Raw genomic sequence first — 19,781 nt, 5'->3', positions numbered from 1 at the left:
TTTGATACTTTTGCTTCTTCGGAGGCTATTTTTGGGAGAGAGGTTTTACAGGCAGTGGTACCTGCCTTGTCCCTCCCTTCATCCGTGTACTTTAGCTTTGGTATTGGTATCCCACAAGTAATGGATGATCCGTGGACTGGATACACCTTACAAGAGAAAACATAATTTATGCTTACCTGATAAATTTATTTCTCTTGTGGTGTATCCAGTCCACGGCCCGCCCTGTCATTTTAAGGCAGCTATTTTTTTAACTTTAAACTACAGTCACCACTGCACCCTATGGTTTCTCCTTTCTCTGCTTGTTTTCGGTTGAATGACTGGATATGGCAGTTAGGGGAGGAACTATATAGACAGCTCTGCTGTGGGTGTCCTCTTGCAAGTTCCTGTTGGGAATGAGAATATCCCACAAGTAATGGATGATCCGTGGACTGGATACACCACAAGAGAAATAAATTTATCAGGTAAGCATAAATTGTGTTTTTTCATGAAATTAGGTCAGTTGGATTTTCCATGTCTTTTAGGATTAACTAATGTTGGATAAATTATACAGTGTAATTAAAATAAATAATAATACTAAGCTTAGTCCTTACTTTTGGTTGAAAGCATATTGTGCAATTATCCCCTTGGTGACTTTTCTTCCTTAGGATGACTCCAATGACTTACATCTGGCATCTGAGAAACTTCATAGGCAGAAGCTGTCTGGGGTTCTTCAGAGAATTCTTTTGCTGCTGCGGGCAGCTCGCTGCTCCCTGCCAGCCGCACAGTGGTATATCAAGCAAATAAAACGAGCAAGAAAAATCATGCAGAAGGTATTGTAAAAGTTTATCACTTTTTTATGTTTTATTTTTCCATTGTCACTTTTGATTTTTCATACCAATCTTAGGAGCATTTGAACGTGACATCTTAGCTCTATTTGGAAAAGTTGTGTGCTGCTTAGAAAAGAAAATATTTAGTGACCTTCACATATCAGCTTGTGTAATAAATTCTTTTTTTTTTCTTTCAGATTCGTGTAAAAGGCTCGCTCCCCCCTTTAAATATGCTCCCAGAGACACTGTTGAACTATGCCAACAGCAGCACGTCGTTCTTTAAAAGTCGACTAAGTGGTGTCCCACAATCTGACCAGGTGTCTTCTAGTGTTCTAGGTTTGTTTGTTTCTATATAATCTGTAATTTCTTAATTTTTTTTATGATATTGAAAATGTGTTCTCTTAAAGAAAAATGAAAGGGACATCAAACCCACAATTTTTCATTCATGATTTAGGTAGCACATACAATTTTAAACAACTTTACAGTTTACTGATATTATCAAATTTGTTTCATTCTCTTGGTATCATTTGTTGAAGAAGCAGCAATGCACTACTGTTTTTTAACTGAACACATGGGTGAGCCAATGACATTTGTTATGTATGTATGCAGCCGCCAATAAGCAGCTGGAACCTAGGTTTTTTTGCTGCTCCTGAGTTTACCTAGTTTAACCTTTCAGCAAAGGATAACAAGAGAAGGAAGCAAATGAAATAGAAGTAAATTGGAAAGTTGTTTAAAAATGTATGAATGTCTAATTATGACTTTACTGTCCTTTTAAGTTGAAACATAATTATGCAAATATAATGGGACCATATGAAAACTATATGTCATTTTATAATAGTAATTATTGATATGCTAGTATTTCCATTTTCCTTCAAAGACTGGGCCATGTCTTACACAACAGTACTTGGGCGATTAGATCTACGTTACTGTGTTAATTAGAGCTGCCTGTATGGTACAATGATCTAAAAACAACTGGTATGCCAACTCACATCACCGCAAAATGTTGGCTTTTTTATCCTAAGGTAATGGCAAAGCATCCACTCTATTTCAAACTACACAACAAAAGGGTGAGCGCTAATAAATAGCTAGTAATAACCTCAATATATATGAGAATATAAATACAATTAGAATTGCCAGCAATTTGGCATATTAAAGGAAAGTTCAATTTCAGATTGAAAAGTGTATCTTTCTTCCCAACGATGGCAGCCTCCTCCTCACCAATAATGGTCCAGAGATACTATATAAAAGACAAAACAAAGGGGCTCCTCATGTGTGGTATCATCAAATAAGCACAAAGCCACAGAAAAAATAACCTAAGTTTAGAGAGTACAACATTGAGAAAAGGTAAGGTTAAATAAATTGAAATAAGGGAGGGTAATAGGGTTGGGGAAGGGAAGTGATGACACATCGTATTTTAGTTTGTGTTATATGTACATCAATAGGTGAAGGTTTTTATATCTGTATTAAAGGGACAGTCAAGTATAAATTAAACTTTCATTATTCAGATAGGACTATTAATTTTAATCGACTTTCCAATTTACTTTTATCATCAAATTTGCTTTTTTATCTTGGTATTCTTAGTTTAAACTAAACATAGGTAGACTCATATGCTAATTTCTAAGCTTTTGAGGGCTGCCTCTTATCACATGCTTTTTAAATCTCTTTTCAACACAAAGAGACAGAAAGTACACGTGGGCCATATAGATAACACTGTGTTCAGGCACAGAAAGTTATTTAAGATCTAGCACAATACAATGCTAAATTTAAGACAATAGATAATAAACAGTCACAGTCATGTGATCAGGGGGCTGGAAGAAGGTTCCTAGATACAAGGTAATCACAAAGGTAAAAAGTACATTAATATAACCGTGTTGGTTATGCAAAACTGGGAAATGAGTAATAAAGGGATTATCTATCTTTTAAAACAATAACAATTCTATGGTTGACTGTCCCTTTAACCACCTAAGGCTATATCTCCCAACTGTCCTATGTATCTAAAGCTCATTTACTTATCCAGTAATACCATACCGCTTGGACTACTTCCTTATTATCTAAAGTATTCGATGCCAACTCATACATAGTATATGTATATTGAATTTTATTGTATATCTCTGTCCAGGTTGGGCTACCAGTTTTCCAATGTCTGGCTATGCATGTCCTCGTGACTGTGCAGAGTATCTTAATAAATGTGTTTAATATGTTTATTAAATATATTATGTTCATGTAAGAGAGCCTGTTGGATTGTGAGATCAATATTTTCATCAAGGATTTGACTAAGAAAAGAGGATAGTTGTTTCCATATTCCTGTGATTTCCCTACAATCCCACCACATATGCCTGTATGTTCCTATTTCTCCACACCCTCTGTAGCAAAATACACTTCCCTGCGCATGCATATGAGCCGTTCTCGTGGGCGTTAGATACCAGCGGTAGATAGTCTTAGTAACATTTTCCTTAAGGTCTGCACTTATAAGCCCTTTTTCTGCATTTTGAAATATTGTTTCCCACTCTTTAGTTTCTTTACAGATAAGTAGTTCCCTTTCCCACGCCAACATAGTGGAGGTTTTTGTCGTACTTTGTGAAGCCTGTATGGCTACTTACAGGATAGAGATGGTATGTTTGTTACGGTCTTCTGATTTACAGAAGATTTCTATTGGTGTAATATTGCTTTCTCTCAGGTTTCTCAGATATGATTGGATAGCTGAGTGTATCTGTAAATATATGTACCAGTGTAGTTTCAAGGGGTTCAATTTTGTCTGAAGTTGATTAAATTAAAGTTTCGTTCCACCCTCCATGTAGTCTGCCACTCTATATAAACCCTTATTTTCCCATTTCTGAAGCTGAGCCCAGAGTTCACTAGGTGAGATATATCTTATCGGGATGTATAGGGAATATTGTGGCATAAGGTCTAACCACTATTTAAAGGGACATTAAACACTACATAAATGCTAAATAGAATGACGTAGTCATAGAAAAGATTAGTCTGAGAATAACCTGTAGATGTATTTGTTTTCCTAAGATATGGAGAGTCCACAACATCATTCCAATTACTAGTGGGAATATCACTCCTGGCCAGCAGGAGGAGGCAAAGAGCACCACAGCACTCCCCTACCCATAATTCCCAGTCTTCTCTTTACAAGCAAGTTTTTGGGTTTAGCTGTGTCAATCTCTTCAGTAGAGTAGTGGTGGCTTTTAAGCAGTTAGAAAGTTGTGAGGTAGTCCTTGCTTGTTTTTCTAACATGTTTGCTGCCCATGGTATAGGAAGCTAGAGTTGGTTACTCTGTTCTTTCTTTTTTAACAAGTGTCTTTAAGGAGTATGTGTCCTTTCATGCCTTGTGAGCTGTTTACCTGCCGGACAGCTGGGTTTGCAGGTAAGTGCTTTTGTCTTCTAGGTATTGGAGACTTGCACTTAAAAGATTTTCTCTGCATTATTTTTATGGAACATGCAAGGAAATGTATGTAAGAGACTTTGGGGTTAACTTCCTTTATGGGCATGAAAGGGTTAATTTTTTAATTGTAGCTCATTTATTTATTACAAAAGTGCTTCAAATCTTTTTGAAATGTGACATAGGTTTTATGGAGTAAGCTTTGAGCATGGAACACAATTATAACAGTATCGTTTGTCATTTGCACTTAGTGAACTTAGTGACTTTATCTTCGGCAGATGTAAACCTGAATGTGTCAGTTTTCTGTTGGGGTTTAATCGGCTTATAAAGCGCGCGCTTTCACTTTGTTGCGCAGCTTCTATTCAGCCGGTCACATGACTCTCTGCCTCTTCCTCTCTCGGATTTGTCTGGAGTGGCATCGGCTGTGCTAGCTGATTTAAGGAAACCGGCAAGTTTATCTCTGACAGTTTGTGGTTCTCCGGAGGGGCAGGTAGGGCACCTCAGTTGTAGAGGTGATCTATTTGGGCTACGTGTTTTGAGCGCTACATCGCTCTGTGTTAAAATTTAAAGTGACTAATTAATAAAAATTAAAAAGAATATTTATTTTCCTTATCAATTTGTTGGGAATACCTTAAGCTTTTAACATGGAGCAGGAGTCTGTTCCTATAGACAAATGTTTTTTGTGTCTTAGAAAAAAAGTAAAGATAAACTTTTTGTTTTTGAGCCTAATGTCTCTCAGGGTGTTGCTGTTCAGGCAATGCCACAGCTTTCTCCTCTCACGTCCCAAGCCTCCATGGCGTTGCATACAGTGCCCCGCAGTTCCTAAACTCCTGGAGGAGTTTATTTGCAGGTATCTTCTGTTTTTCCTTTTTGGGGAAATGCAAGAGGAAACCTCAACATTTTTCAGATAGTAAGGTGTCTGTCCCATCTGCTGCTACGCAGGTTGCTCTCCCTCATAACTCTGAGGAGGAGGTTACCTCAGTAGCTTCTAAAGGTGAGATCTCAGATCTCAGATTCTGACAGTATAAATCCTTTGATGCTGAATTAGTAAACTTCAGGTTTAAACTTGAGCGCCTTTGTGTACTGTTAAAGGAGGTATTGGCTACTTTCTACGACTCCGACTCGCCTGTCATGGTTAACCCTAAAAAATCTAGTAAGCTTAACAAATACTATGATGTTCCTTCCTCTGTGGAAGTGTTTCTTTTTCCAGACCGTGTGACGGAGATTATTACACAGGAATTGGAGAAGCCAGGGATACCTTTCTCCTCGTCTCCAGTCTTTAAAAAGATGTTTCCTGTTGCTGATTCCATTAAAGATTCATGGCACATGGTGCCTAAAGTAGAAGGGGCTATTTCTACTCTAGCTAAGAGAACTACGATTCCTATAGAGGATAGATGTTCCTTTAAGGATCCCATGGACAAGAAGCTGGAGGCTTATTTGAAAAAGATACAAATCTAACCTTCTCAACGGAGCGCCCCTGGGGTATGTAGAAACAAATCCTGAACTTATAATAGGCACTGATAGAGTGAGGGTATATGTGAAAAGTGATAGAAAAATGTAGATAACATCCTAGGCGGCAAACAAATATTCCCAGTGCGTCTGCACACGCACAAAATAGCGACAGTCCATCCAATGTAGGGAAAAATCAGCGCTCCAAGCCCACAGATGTATAAAAGTTCAATTTTATTCCAAACTATGTTAAAATCATACAGGATAGATTAAAAAGTGGTAAGCACAATAGTGCAAAAACAAGTTGTAGAACAGGTGCAAAAAACAGCAAACGTTTCGTGCTCCATGCACTTGGTCACTGCTAATTGATGCACCTGTTCAGTGCTCCTTTTATACCAAAATTCTTAAAGTGATATCACAAAATTTCATTAACTTGTACTTTGCCATTTTGTAAGGGAGCCTATGACAAGAAACATGTATTTTTTTCCTCTTCATATACATAAGATGTTATCATATAAATATGCAGGTTGTTTCATATTAGTTAAGGTAAAACTGTGTCTTATAAAAACAATCTATTATACACATTTATTAAATCTTTACTTTTATAGGGAAAAATTTATGCATTGCTCTATGAGACATTATCTACAGATTTAAATATAATCAGAGCCATGTTTCTATTGGGATTTAGTTTAAACTACAATATTATAAAAATCCTAAATTTAAGCAGTATGAAATTAGATATGCAATAAATGAGCCTATGACAAGACACCAATTTCCAAAGACATCAAAATGAGTGAATATACAACAATCTATTTTCTCTCTCATAAGGGAAAAATATAGTTAGAAGTAATAGTGAGAAAATGTCTCATATCAACATATTCCTCTCCTTCCTTAACAAAATCACAGGTTGTGCATATAGGGCGTCTACACTTATAAAAACCCTTTCTCTGTTTTAACCAGCAGGATGTTTTTTTGGTTCTTACATCTGATAGAGAAATGAAATGAAGGTTGTGATTTTGTATCTAGAAGAGGTAAGACGATAGCAAATTTCATTTCTCCATCAGATGTAAGAACCAAAAAAACATCCTGCTGGTTAAAACAGAGAAATGGTTTTTATAAGTGTAGACGCACTATACAGGGAGTGCAGAATTATTAGGCAAATGAGTATTTTGACCACATCATCCTCTTTATGCATGTTGTCTTACTCCAAGCTGTATAGGCTCGAAAGCCTACTACCAATTAAGCATATTAGGTGATGTGCATCTCTGTAATGAGGAGGGGTGTGGTCTAATGACATCAACACCCTATATCAGGTGTGCATAATTATTAGGCAACTTCCTTTCCTTTGGCAAAATGGGTCAAAAGAAGGACTTGACAGGCTCAAAAAAGTAAAAAATAGTGAGATATCTTGCAGAGGGATGCAGCACTCTTAAAATTGCAAAGCTTCTGAAGCGTGATCATCGAACAATCAAGCGTTTCATTCAAAATAGTCAACAGGGTCGCAAGAAGCGTGTGGAAAAACCAAGGCGCAAAATAACTGCCCATGAACTGAGAAAAGTCAAGCGTGCAGCTGCCAAGATGCCACTTGCCACCAGTTTGGCCATATTTCAGAGCTGCAACATCACTGAAGTGCCCAAAAGCACAAGGTGTGCAATACTCAGAGACATGGCCAAGGTAAGAAAGGCTGAAAGACGACCACCACTGAACAAGACACACAAGCTGAAACGTCAAGACTGGGCCAAGAAATATCTCAAGACTGATTTTTCTAAGGTTTTATGGACTGATGAAATGAGAGTGAGTCTTGATGGGCCAGATGGATGGGCCCGTGGCTGGATTGGTAAAGGGCAGAGAGCTCCAGTCCGACTCAGACGCCAGCAGGGTGGAGGTGGAGTACTGGTTTGGGCTGGTATCATCAAAGATGAGCTTGTGGGGCCTTTTCGGGTTGAGGATGGAGTCAAGCTCAACTCCCAGTCCTACTGCCAGTTTCTGGAAGACACCTTCTTCAAGCAGTGGTACAGGAAGAAGTCTGCATCCTTCAAGAAAAACATGATTTACATGCAGGACAATGCTCCATCACACGCGTCCAAGTACTCCACAGCGTGGCTGGCAAGAAAGGGTATAAAAGAAGAAAATCTAATGACATGGCCTCCTTGTTCACCTGATCTGAACCCCATTGAGAACCTGTGGTCCATCATCAAATGTGAGATTTACAAGGAGGGAAAACAGTACACCTCTCTGAACAGTGTCTGGGAGGCTGTGGTTGCTGCTGCACGCAATGTTGATGGTGAACAGATCAAAACACTGACAGAATCCATGGATGGCAGGCTTTTGAGTGTCCTTGCAAAGAAAGGTGGCTATATTGGTCACTGATTTGTTTTTGTTTTGTTTTTGAATGTCAGAAATGTATATTTGTGAATGTTGAGATGTTATATTGGTTTCACTGGTAAAAATAAATAATTGAAATGGGTATATATTTGTTTTTGTTAAGTTGCCTAATAATTATGCACAGTAATAGTCACCTGCACACACAGATATCCCCCTAAAATAGCTAAAACTAAAAACAAACTAAAAACTACTTCCAAAAATATTCAGCTTTGATATTAATGAGTTTTTTGGGTTCATTGAGAACATGGTTGTTGTTCAATAATAAAATTAATCCTCAAAAATACAACTTGCCTAATAATTCTGCACTCCCTGTATGCACAACCTGTGATTTTGTTAAGGAAGGAGAGGAATTTAATTCCACTATTACTAATAAGACCTATAAGATACATCATTATATCAACTGTTCAACCACTCATGTGGTTTATCTTCTCACATGTAAAATTTGCCACAAACAATACACAGGAAAAACAAAGAGACCGTTAAAAGAGAGGTTTTTGGAGCACTTGCGCTCCATAGAGAATGAGGACTCAGACACACCTGTATCAAGGCATTTTAAGGTTCTACACAATGCAGACACATCTGCTCTTATCCTACAGGGGATAGATTTTGTCCCACAATGGAGAAGAGGAGGTGATAGAGAGAAAACACTTGACAAAAGAGAAGTTATGTGGATGTTCAATTTACAGACCACACATCCTGAGGGCCTTAATATGAGAAGGGATTTAGACTTATTTACTAAATAATAAATATCCAATTTTTTGATAAATCATTTAATGTTTTGGGAAATTTTTGAATTTAGTGGTATGACTCTTGTCATGGGCTCATTCCCTTAAATAGAATGAAGAAATAAGAAAATATGTTGATATGAGACATTTTCTCACTATTACTTCTAACTATATTTTTCCCTTATGAGAGAGAAAATAGATTGTTGTATATACACTCATTTTGATGTCTTTGGAAATTGGTGTCTTGTCATAGGCTCATTTATTGCATATCTAATTTCATACTGCTTAAATTTAGGATTTTTATAATATTGTAGTTTAAACTAAATCCCAATAGAAACATGGCTCTGATTATATTTAATTCTGTAGATAATGTCTCATAGAGCAATGCATACATTTTTCCCTATAAAAGTAAAGATTTAATAAATGTGTATAATAGATTGTTTTTATAAGACACAGTCTCACCTTAACTGATATGAAACAACCTGCATATTTATATAATAACATCTTATGTATATGAAGAGGAAAAAAATAAATAAATGTTTCTTGTCATAGGCTCCCTTACAAAATGGCAAAGTACAAGTTAATGAAATTTTGTGATATCACTTTAAGAATTTTGGTATAAAAGGAGCACTGAACAGGTGCATCAATTAGCAGTGACCAAGTGCATGGAGCACGAAACGTTTGCTGTTTTTTGCACCTGTTCTACAACTTGTTTTTGCACTATTGTGCTTACCACTTTTTAATCTATCCTGTATGATTTTAACATAGTTTGGAATAAAATTGAACTTTTATACATCTGTGGGCTTGGAGCGCTTATTTTTCCCTACATTGGATGGACTGCCGCTTATTTGAAAAAGATGTATGTTCATCAGGGTCTTCAATGGCAACCTGCAGTTTGTATTGCCACAGTAGCAAGTTTCAGCATCTTATTGGTGCGATGCCTTGTCTGAATCAATTTTAGAAAAGACTTTGTTAGAGGAAATCCAAGATAGGATTAAGGCTCTCAAATTAGCCAATTTCTTTATTTCTGATGCTATCATGGAAGTTATTAGACTAGGAGCCAAGATATCTGGCTTCACTGTCCTAGCCCGCAGGGCTTTGTGGCTAAAATCTTGGTCAGCTGATGTTACCTCCAAGTCCAAGCTTCTGGCGCTTCCTTACAAGGGAAAAACCTTGTTTGGACCTAGCCTGGCAGAAATAATTTGTGATATTACAGGTGGAAAATGGTCTTTTCTACCGCAGGATAAGAAGAACAGACTTAAAGGACGTCAAAGTAATTTTCGTTCCTTTCATAACTTCAAAGGTCAAAATTCTTCCTCTTCCAAGTAGGAGCAATTCAAAGTTTTTTTTCTTGGAAACCCACTCAGTCTTGGAACAAGGGGAAGCAATCAAAGAAACCCTCAGCTGAGTCTAAGTCAGCATGAAGGGTCTGCCCCCGGTCCAGGATCGGATCAAGTGGGGGGCAGACTTTCCCTGTTTTGTCAAGCTTGTATACGAGATGTCCCAGATTCTTGGGCTGACTCCACCTCTCAAGATTATCTGCAGATCAGGTAAAAAGAGAGGCATTCTTGTACTGCGTTCAGGATCTTTTCTCTCTGGCAGTGATTGTTCCAGTCCCTGTAAGGGAACAGGGTCTAGGATTCTATTCAAATCTGTTTGTGGTTCCCAAAAAAGAAGGAACTTTTCAACCCATTTTAGACCTTTCAACAAGTTTCTCAGGGTACTGTCCTTCAAAATGGAAACCATTCGTTCCATTCTTCCATTGGTCCAAGAGGGTAAGTTCATGACGACCATAGACCTGAAGGAGGCGTATCTTCATGTTCCCATCCACAGGGATCATCACAAGTTCCTGAGATTCACCTTTCTAGACAAACACTTTCAGTTTGTGGCTCTTTTGTTCGGCCTTGCCACAGCTCCCAGAATTTTCTCAAATGTTCTGGGGGCTCTCTTGGCAGTGGTCAGGTCTCAGGGAAATGCAGTGGTGCCCTACCTGGACGACATATTGGTTCAGGCGCCATCTTTTCAACAAGCAAACTCTCATACAGAGAACTTGTTGTCTTTTCTACGTTCCCATGGATGGAAAGTGAATCTGGAAAAGAGTTCCCTTGTTCCAGCTACAAGGGTGTTTTTTTAGGAACCATAATAGATTCCCTATCTGAATTCTCTCCTCTTGCCTCTCTCTACAGTCTACTGTTCGTCCATCAGTGGCTCAATGCATGGCAGTAATTGGTCTGATGGTCACTTCTATGAACACCATTCCCTTTGCTCAATTCCATTTGAGAGCTCTGCAATTATGCATGCTCAAACAATGGAACAGAGATCATTTGGATCTGTCTCAGAAGATAGATCTAGACCAGTTGACAAGAGACGTGGTGGCTTTCTCAGGACTATCTGTCTCAGGGCACATGCTTCCGGAGACCTTCCTGGGTGATTGCGACCACGGACGCCAGCCTGTTAGGCTGGGGAGCAGTTTGGGACTCGTTAAAGGTGCAGGGACTATGGATTAGGAAGGAGTCTGCTCTCCCAATAAACATCTTGGAGTTGAGAGTGATTTACAATGCTCTGATGGCTTGGCCTCAGTTGTCCTTAGCCCGGTTTATCAGGTTCCAATCGGACAACATCACCTCAGTGGCTTACATTAACCACCAGGGAGGAACTCAGAGTTCCTTAGCCATGATGGAGTTGTCTCGGATTATTCAGTGGGTGGAAGCTCACTATTGTTGTCTATCTGCCATCCACATTCCAGGACAACTGGGAGGCGGATTTCCTGAGCAGACAGACATTTCATACGGGGGAGTGGGCTCTCCATCCAGAGGTGTTCTCCAGGTTAACCCTCAAGTGGGGGGTGCCGATATTGGATCTGATGGCGTCTCGGCGGAACGCCAAGGTACGGTTAAAGGTCAAGAGATCCGCAGGCAGCTCTGATAGATGCTCTGGCGGTTCCTTGGAATTTCGATCTAGCATACCTGTTTCCTCCGTTTGCGCTCCTTCCACGAGTCATTGCTTGTATCAAACAGGAGAGAGCGTTAGTAATTCTAATAGCTCCTGCATGGCCTCGCAGAATCTGGTATGGAGACCTGGTGAAGATGTCATCTCTTCCACCTTGGAGGTCACCTCTGAGGAAGGACCTTCCAAATCTTGTTTCTCTGAAGCTGACTGCTTGGAAATTGAAAGCTTAGTTCTGACTAAGCATGGGTTTTCTGAGTCGGCCATTGAGACCATGATCCAGGCTCGCAAGCCTGTTACTCGTAAAATTTACCATAAGGTATGGCATAAATACTTTTATTAGTGTGAATCAAAGGGATACTCTTGGAGTAGGGTCAGGATTCCTAGAATTTTGTCCTTTCTCCAGGAAGGTCTGGAGAAAGGGTTGTCCGTCAGTACTCTGAAAGTCAGATTTCTGCTTTATCTATTCTTTTTGATAGAACATCTGGCACATCTGCCAGACACTTATCTCCTCAGAATCAGGCCTGTGTTTAAACCTGTTGCTCCTCCTTGGAGCCTTAACCTTGTTCTTAGAATTTTGCAGCAGGCTCCGTTTGAGCCTATGCATTCCATAGATACTCTCGGCTTTGCAGTGTGATTTGCCTTACCTTATCTTTCATGTGGATAAGACAGTTCTTCGTACTAAATTGGGGTTTCTCCCTAAAGTGCTTTTGGATAGAAATATTAATCAGGAAATTATTGTTCATTGTTCCTTCTCTCTGTCCCAATCCTCCTCCTCATAAGGAACATCTGTTGCACAACTTGGATGTTGTGCATGCTCTAAAATTCTACCTACAGGCGAATAAGGATTTTCGCCAGTCTTCTGTCCTGTTTGTTTGTTTCTCAGGAAAGCGTAAGGGTCAGAAGGCTACTGCTACTGCTACTTCTCTTTCCCTCTGGTTGAGAAGTATAATTTGTTTTGCTTATGAGACTGCTGGTCGTGGACTCTCCATATCCAGAAATAAAGAAATTTATCAGGTAAGCATAAATTTTGTTTTTTAAGTTTCATTAGCTGTTTAAATAGTGACAAAATAAGTATAAAGTTTTAGTGTCTTTAAAACAATGGGAGCTGCCATGTTGTAACTTACCTTCTCTGCTGTGACCAATAAGGGACAGTTATATATAGGTCACTAGAGTGTGCAGCCAATGGCTGTGTGGAATATAACAGTGTTATGTACTTCCATTTCTTAAAGGAACTGAAAAGCTCACAACTTCAGAATGGAATTACAGGAAAAGGGGACAAATTAAATAATGAAAATATATTGCAGACTTTTTTTATATATACGATTTTATAATTTTATATTACTATCCCAAAGTGTTCAATGTCCCTTTTAAGCCTGACAATTAAAAACACAAAAGAAACTCTGATTTTTCAAAAGGTGAGAGAATCCGATGTTGAACAGACAAAGGTTGACTTTTGATAAATGCACCCCATTTTTAAGACATTTTGCACATCAAATTGTTCAAGAAACATTTGAATATAAATTTTATTTTTAAAGTGAAGGTCCATTTTGATGAATTAGTGCCCAGTTTTTAATAAACCTATTAAAAACAAGGGCACTTTAATTCATCAAAATTGACATTTCACTGTTTTCTTAAAAAACTTACCTTTTAATCCTGGCAACCGCTCCAGCACTTCCTCCGCCCGTCGCAAGCCGTCTTCTTGGGTCCAAAATGATGAATCCTGCTTCCTCCAATCACAGCGTTGCATCAGGCCAAGATTCCCCCGGGGGGGAAGCTGGGATTAGAGGAAGCCTGATTCGTCATTTCTGATGTCTGCAGAGGCTTCTGACGGCTGGGGGAATCGCTGGAGCGGCATTCAGGATTAAGCGGTAAGTTTTTGAAGAAAACGGTGAAATGTCAATTTTGATGAATTAAAGTGTCCTTGTTTTTAATAGGTTTATTAAAAACAGGACACTAATTCATCAAAATGGACCTTCACTTTAAATTCTTTCCATGTAGAATTTATTTCTTTAGAATTCCATGATTTCAGAATTAAATTTCTGACAAATAAATGTGACATTCAAAAAGATTGTACAGTTTCTGTATAGGTTTCCCTTAACCCCTTAATGACCACAGCACTTTTCCATTTTCTGTCCGTTTGGGACCAAGGCTATTTTTACATTTCTGCGGTGTTTGTGTTTAGCTGTAATTTTCCTCTTACTCATTTACTGTACCCACACATATTATATACCGTTTTTCTCGCCATTAAATGGACTTTCTAAAGATACCATTATTTTCATCATATCTTATAATTTACTATAAAAAAAATTATAAAATATGAGGAAAAAATGGAAAAAAACACACTTTTTCTAACTTTGACCCCAAAAATCTGTTACACATCTACGACCACCAAAAAACACCCATGCTAAATAGTTTCTAAATTTTGTCCTGAGTTTAGAAATACCCAATGTTTACATGTTCTTTGCTTTTTTTGCAAGTTATAGGGCAATAAATACAAGAAGCACTTTGCTATTTCCAAACCACTTTTTTTCAAAATTAGCGCTAGTTACATTGGAACACTAATATCTTTCAGGAATCCCTGAATATCCCTTGACATGTATATATTTTTTTTTAGAAGACAACCCAAAGTATTGATTTAGGCCCATTTTGGTATATTTCATGCCACCATTTCACCGCCAAATGCGATCAAATAAAAAAAATCGTTCACTTTTTCACAAATTTTTTCACAAACTTTAGGTTTCTCACTGAAATTATTTACAAACAGCTTGTGCAAATATGGCACAAATGGTTGTAAATTCTTCTCTGGGATCCCCTTTGTTCATAAATAGCAGACTTATATGGCTTTTGTGTTGCTTTTTGGTAATTAGAATGCCACTAAATGCCACTGCGCACCACACGTGTATTATGCCCAGCAGTGTAGGGGTTAATTAGGGAGCATGTAGGGAGCTTTTTGGGGTAATTTTAGCTTTAGTGTAGTGTAGTAGACAACCCCAAGTATTGATCTAGGCCCATTTTGGTATATTTCATGCCACCATTTCACCGCCAAATGCGATCAAATAAAAAAAAAAGTTACATTTTTCACAATTTTAGGTTTCTCACTGAAATAATTTACAAACCGCTTGTGCAGTTATGGCACAAATGGTTGTAAATGCTTCTCTGGGATCCCCTTTGTTCAGAAATAGCAGACATATATGGCTTTGGCATTGCTTTTTGGTATTTAGAAGGCCGCTAAATGCTGCTGCGCATCACACGTGTATTATGGCTAGCAGTGAAGGGGTTAATTAGGTAGCTTGTAGGGAGCTTGCAGGGTTAATATTAGATTTAGTGTAGAGCTCAGCCTCCCACCTGAAACATCAGACCCCCTGATCCCTCCCAAACAGCTCTCTTCCCTCCCCCACCCCACAATTGTCCCCGCCATCTTAAGTACTGGCAGAAACTCTGCCAGTACTAAAATAAAAGGTATTTGGCCCTTTTTTTTAAAAAAAAAAAAGAAGCATATTTACATATGCTGATGTGTACGATCCCCCCTTAGACCCCAACCTCACTGATCCCCCCTAAAAAGCTCTATAACCCTCCCACTCTAACTTAATGGGCGCCATCTTGGGTACTGGCAGCTGTCTGCCAGTACCCAGTTTAGAAGAAAAAAATGTTTTTTTTTTTACATTTATTAAAAGTTTCTGTAGTGTAGCTTCCCCCCACACAAAACCAACCCCCCACCCCTCCATGATCCCCTCCATGATCACTTTTTGTGCTTAGATTAGGTCTTATTTATTAAAACATTTTCCGTAGTGTAGCGGTTCCCACCCGCTCCCGCCCCGTGCACGCGCCCGCCCGCCACCCTCCGCGCCCGTGCGCGCCCCCGACGATCGCGCCCCCGATCCCGCCCCCCTTGACGTCATGCGGCACACCGATGGCCGCCCACCCGCCTCCCAAGTCGGCTCCCACCCACCAACGAAACCGGCCATCGATGTCCGGTGCAGAGAGGGCCACAGAGTGGCTCTCTCTGCATCGGATGGCCGTAAAAGGTTATTGCAGGATGCCTCCATATCGAGGCATCACTGCAATAACCGGAAAGCAGCTGGAAGCGAGCAGGATCGCTTCCAGCTGCTTTCCACACCGAGGACGTGCAGGGTACGTCCTCAGGCGTTAACTGCCTTTTTTTTGAGGACGTACCCTGCACGTCCTTGGTCATTAAGGGGTTAAAGAGGAAACTAATTTCAAAAAAGTTTGGCACATATCATTTATATTAAGCTATTCTCTTCCAGCATATTTTAGAGAGCTTTGTGCTTTATGCTGGATGCTCCATGTCCGTGAAAGACTATCGTTCAGCTGCAGACAATACCAGAAAGCGAGAGATAACGGCAAACTGTTTAAGGTAAATATGGTTCAGTTTCTTTTGTGAAGCAAAATCCCTACTAATGATAGACTTGGTAACAAATAGCCAAACAAAACGTCCAAAATCTGCCACGTTTATGCAATGGGTTTATCAAGCTTTGGTGATGAGAACAAAACAAATATTACAAAACAGTTTTTCATGTTTATTTTTTTGTGTATTTCCAAGTCAATGCAGCTCCTGTATCTATCCTGTAGGAAACAAGGGCTGTTTTGTCCCAGCTTAGTTAAATGGGCAGTGTACTGTTACATTTTCTCCCCTTTAATATGTTTGCAGTAATCAATTTTACTTGCTGGAGAGTATTACATTGTTTATAAATAGCTTCTTTCCATTTATTTTGTTGATTTCTATAGCTGACTTTGCTTGTTGAATACCCTACCCATACTTAAAATGTTACTACTTAAGTATTGGCTATAGAAAAGTTATGCAAACAAGTGTCAAGCAGAATAAATGACAGCGATATGTGTTAAAATGTAAATATATAAGGAAACCTTAATGTGTGTAAATAGTTATGAGATAAGGAGGTCTGATCTCCCTACAGGTTGATGTTATTTTAACGGATTGTGTCTTCAAAGAGCAAAAACTGCAATTTCATATACAAAAATTAACTCAAAGGAATACTATATCAGCCGACCAAAGAGAATCTCAATTTAGAATTATAAATCAAGACTATTTATTACCTAGGAAGGTCTCCAAAGGGAGAAAGGATGTTAAGAACTGTTGTCCCAAATGCTCGCTATTTAATCCAGACTTTGTACATTATATATGGGCTTGTCCTAAGATTTATCAGTTTTGGTGTCCATATTTTGTTATCAAAAATTCTTAATATTAAGATTGTCTTCAATAATTTGAAGATAATTTTTTTAGATTAATTAGAGCATGGAAGGAATTTAAACAACTTAATTATTACAATGATAATATTAGCTAGAAAGAATCTCTTTAAACTATGGATTAAGAACAAAGTACCCACTATAAAGCAGCTAAAATATGACCTGATTCATCAACTGGTTCTAGAGAGATATGATTTACATCATAATATAGCCGGAAATAAGATGTCTTTTAAAGGAAAATGGAAACCCTTTTTGAACTCGCTAGATCATACCCAGCTTTATAATATTCTTGGTCAAAATTTGTTCATAAATATTATGGAGGGATAATTAGACCGCTATTTGGCATTTTCCCATAATGTATTGTTATAAATGCAATTGTTTAACGTGACAAATGTATTTGGTATATAATATATCATTTTAGAATTGTAAACTATTACATTTTCAATATAAAAAAAAGGAACAATTTTCTATACATTCATATAATGTAACTGGTATCGCAAGTCACTAGAAACACATTACGGAAGACCAATCTTACAGTGCACTGTAAATAAGACAAGCGTATTAACAGAGGGTTAATAACACCCGACATTATGATTTTGGAGTTGGTGTGGAGCATAAGAACTGTAGAAATCTCTGGTAGACTCCCTAATTAAGGCCTCCCAAACAATGGCTTTTTGGACATGTTGTTTGCCGAGAAGTGAGAGTGTAATGCAATGTTTCCCTCAGGTAATCTTACTATTAGTTAAAAGGACATAACAGTAAACATTCAGCATTTAGAAAAAAGTAAATTGGAGAGTTTGTCATAACTGCCTACTCTGTTATAAAATGTATTTAGTTCTTTGGTATCCTTTGTTGAAAAACATTCTAAGGTAGGCTCATGAGCGTGCATGTTTCATAAACACTATATGGCAGTAGTGTTAGCAGAAATGTATAACATTATTACATTGTTGTGAACACTGCTGCCATATCGTACTTAAAGGGACAGTCAACACAAAAATTGTTATTGTTTAAAAAGATAGATAATGCATTTACTACCCATTCCCCAGCTTTGCACAACATGGTTATATTAATATACTTTATAACCTTTAAACTTCTAAATTTCTGTCTGTTTCTAAGTCCCTAAAGACAGCCCCATGATCACATGCTTTTGTATTTGCTTTTCACATCAGGGGACGCTAGTTCATGTGAGCCATATAGATAACATTGTGCTGACGCCCGTGGATTCTAACCACACAGCACTTATTAGCTTAAATGCAAGTCCATAGATAAAGTCATGTGATCAGGGGGCCATCCGAAAATGCTTAGAAACAAGGTTATCACAGAGGTAAAAAGTGTATTAATATAACCATGTTTTCTGTGCAAAACTGGGGAATGGGTAATAAAGGGATTATCTATCTTTTAAAACCCCTTTAAAGGGACAGTAAAGCCAATATTTATGATTCACATAGAGCATGTGATTTTAAATAAAAAGCATACATAGGTAGGCTCAGGAGCAGCAATGCACTACTGGGAGCTAGCTGCTGATTGGTGGCTGCACATATAAGCCTCTTGTTATTGGCTTACCGGATGTGTTCCCAGTAATGCATTGCTGCTCCTTTAGCAAACAATTGCAAGAGAATGAAGCAAATTTGATAATATAAGTAAATTGTAAATTTGTTTAAAATTGAATGCTCTATCTGAACCATAAAATAAAATGTTTGGGTTTCATGCAATTATTACAAACTTGCATATGTGCATTCGGCTCTTTTTGGTGCCAGATTTTTTTCTTTGTGAAAGTGCAACATAAAAATCTGCTACCCTCTGACATCTCTGCTTTATTTATATTTATTTTATTTTATTTTTTTCAAACATAACAATGCTCACAACAATACAATTTGTTCTTCAATGGTTCTTATTTTACATTTACAATTTATATACATGATTCATAAAGCAATAGAAGGTGTCAATGTTTACCCAAAAGGGTTTAAGGCAAAACCACCATATGTGAGCCATATTACCTATAGAATCACAACCCCTCCAGTTATAGGGAGAGGTTCTTTTTAAGACTGGAAGGAGTTTGGTACCACCTGATGAGAATCTTATAAGTTGGAAGTATACGGAGGGAGCCAGAGAATTTAAGACTTAGAACCTCCCCCCCCCCCCCCATTCCTTATTCTCAAGTGTAAGCGCCAACTCCTCCAGCCATCTAAAATCATAAAATGGGGGGGGGGGTGACGGGGGGCGACGAGACATTTGTGCTGCATCTAATAGTTTCCCTGAGAGAGCAAAAGTTCCCCATGGAAGTTTTTCTTGTAAGCATAAATGTTCAAAAGGGATGAAGGCTCTAGTTAAGTAAAAAATGGTGCAAATGCGAGTATTGCAACAAAGATGCAAAGGTGCTGCTTATAAGAGTTTTTCACCTCTAGTTGTGGTTTCAATTTTTTATTGTTTTTAAGTCGAACAATGGTAACAAATTCGATATTTTATATAGTTGACCTGACTTATGATGCGACTCATAACCTCCAAAAAACTCAACAATGTACAAGACTTGTAATAATGGAGAGCGCGTAGAAGATATAGCTAGTGCTTTCTAGAGTACTTGGTCCCAGGATGAAAAATATGGTTATAAAACAAGGACTCTCTACACAGCTACGGTCTACCATCTTTGGAAATCCAACAGAGGGAGCCTACCATTTTAAGAACTTGGGAGTCAACAAAGATCCATGCTTTGTAATTGACCCTGCCATGCCAGTCAAGTACTCTCTGAAGTACAACTGCTTGATAATATGCATAAAGGTTAGGCACTCCCAAGCCTCTAAATATTTTTCACAAAATGCAAATATGATTGCACTAGGAACAGATTGCCCAAATCTAATGATA

General features: G+C 38.3%; 1 protein-coding gene across 1 annotated transcript in view; it reads left to right on the top strand.

Annotated features, from left to right (window-relative positions):
• Positions 1-19,781, top strand: part of CPLANE1 (ciliogenesis and planar polarity effector complex subunit 1) — a 319,607-nt gene that overhangs the window by 74,334 nt on the left and 225,492 nt on the right. Inside the window, exons 22-24 of the mRNA XM_053699673.1 lie at positions 645-809; positions 1,004-1,142; positions 15,965-16,074. Of these exons, the coding sequence (XP_053555648.1) occupies positions 645-809; positions 1,004-1,142; positions 15,965-16,074 (414 nt within the window). The remainder of the gene's footprint in view (positions 1-644; positions 810-1,003; positions 1,143-15,964; positions 16,075-19,781) is intronic.

Source organism: Bombina bombina, chromosome 2, assembly GCF_027579735.1.
Source record: "Bombina bombina isolate aBomBom1 chromosome 2, aBomBom1.pri, whole genome shotgun sequence".
NCBI classification, from domain to species: domain Eukaryota; kingdom Metazoa; phylum Chordata; class Amphibia; order Anura; family Bombinatoridae; genus Bombina; species Bombina bombina.
This window is presented reverse-complemented; position numbering and strand designations above follow the sequence as displayed.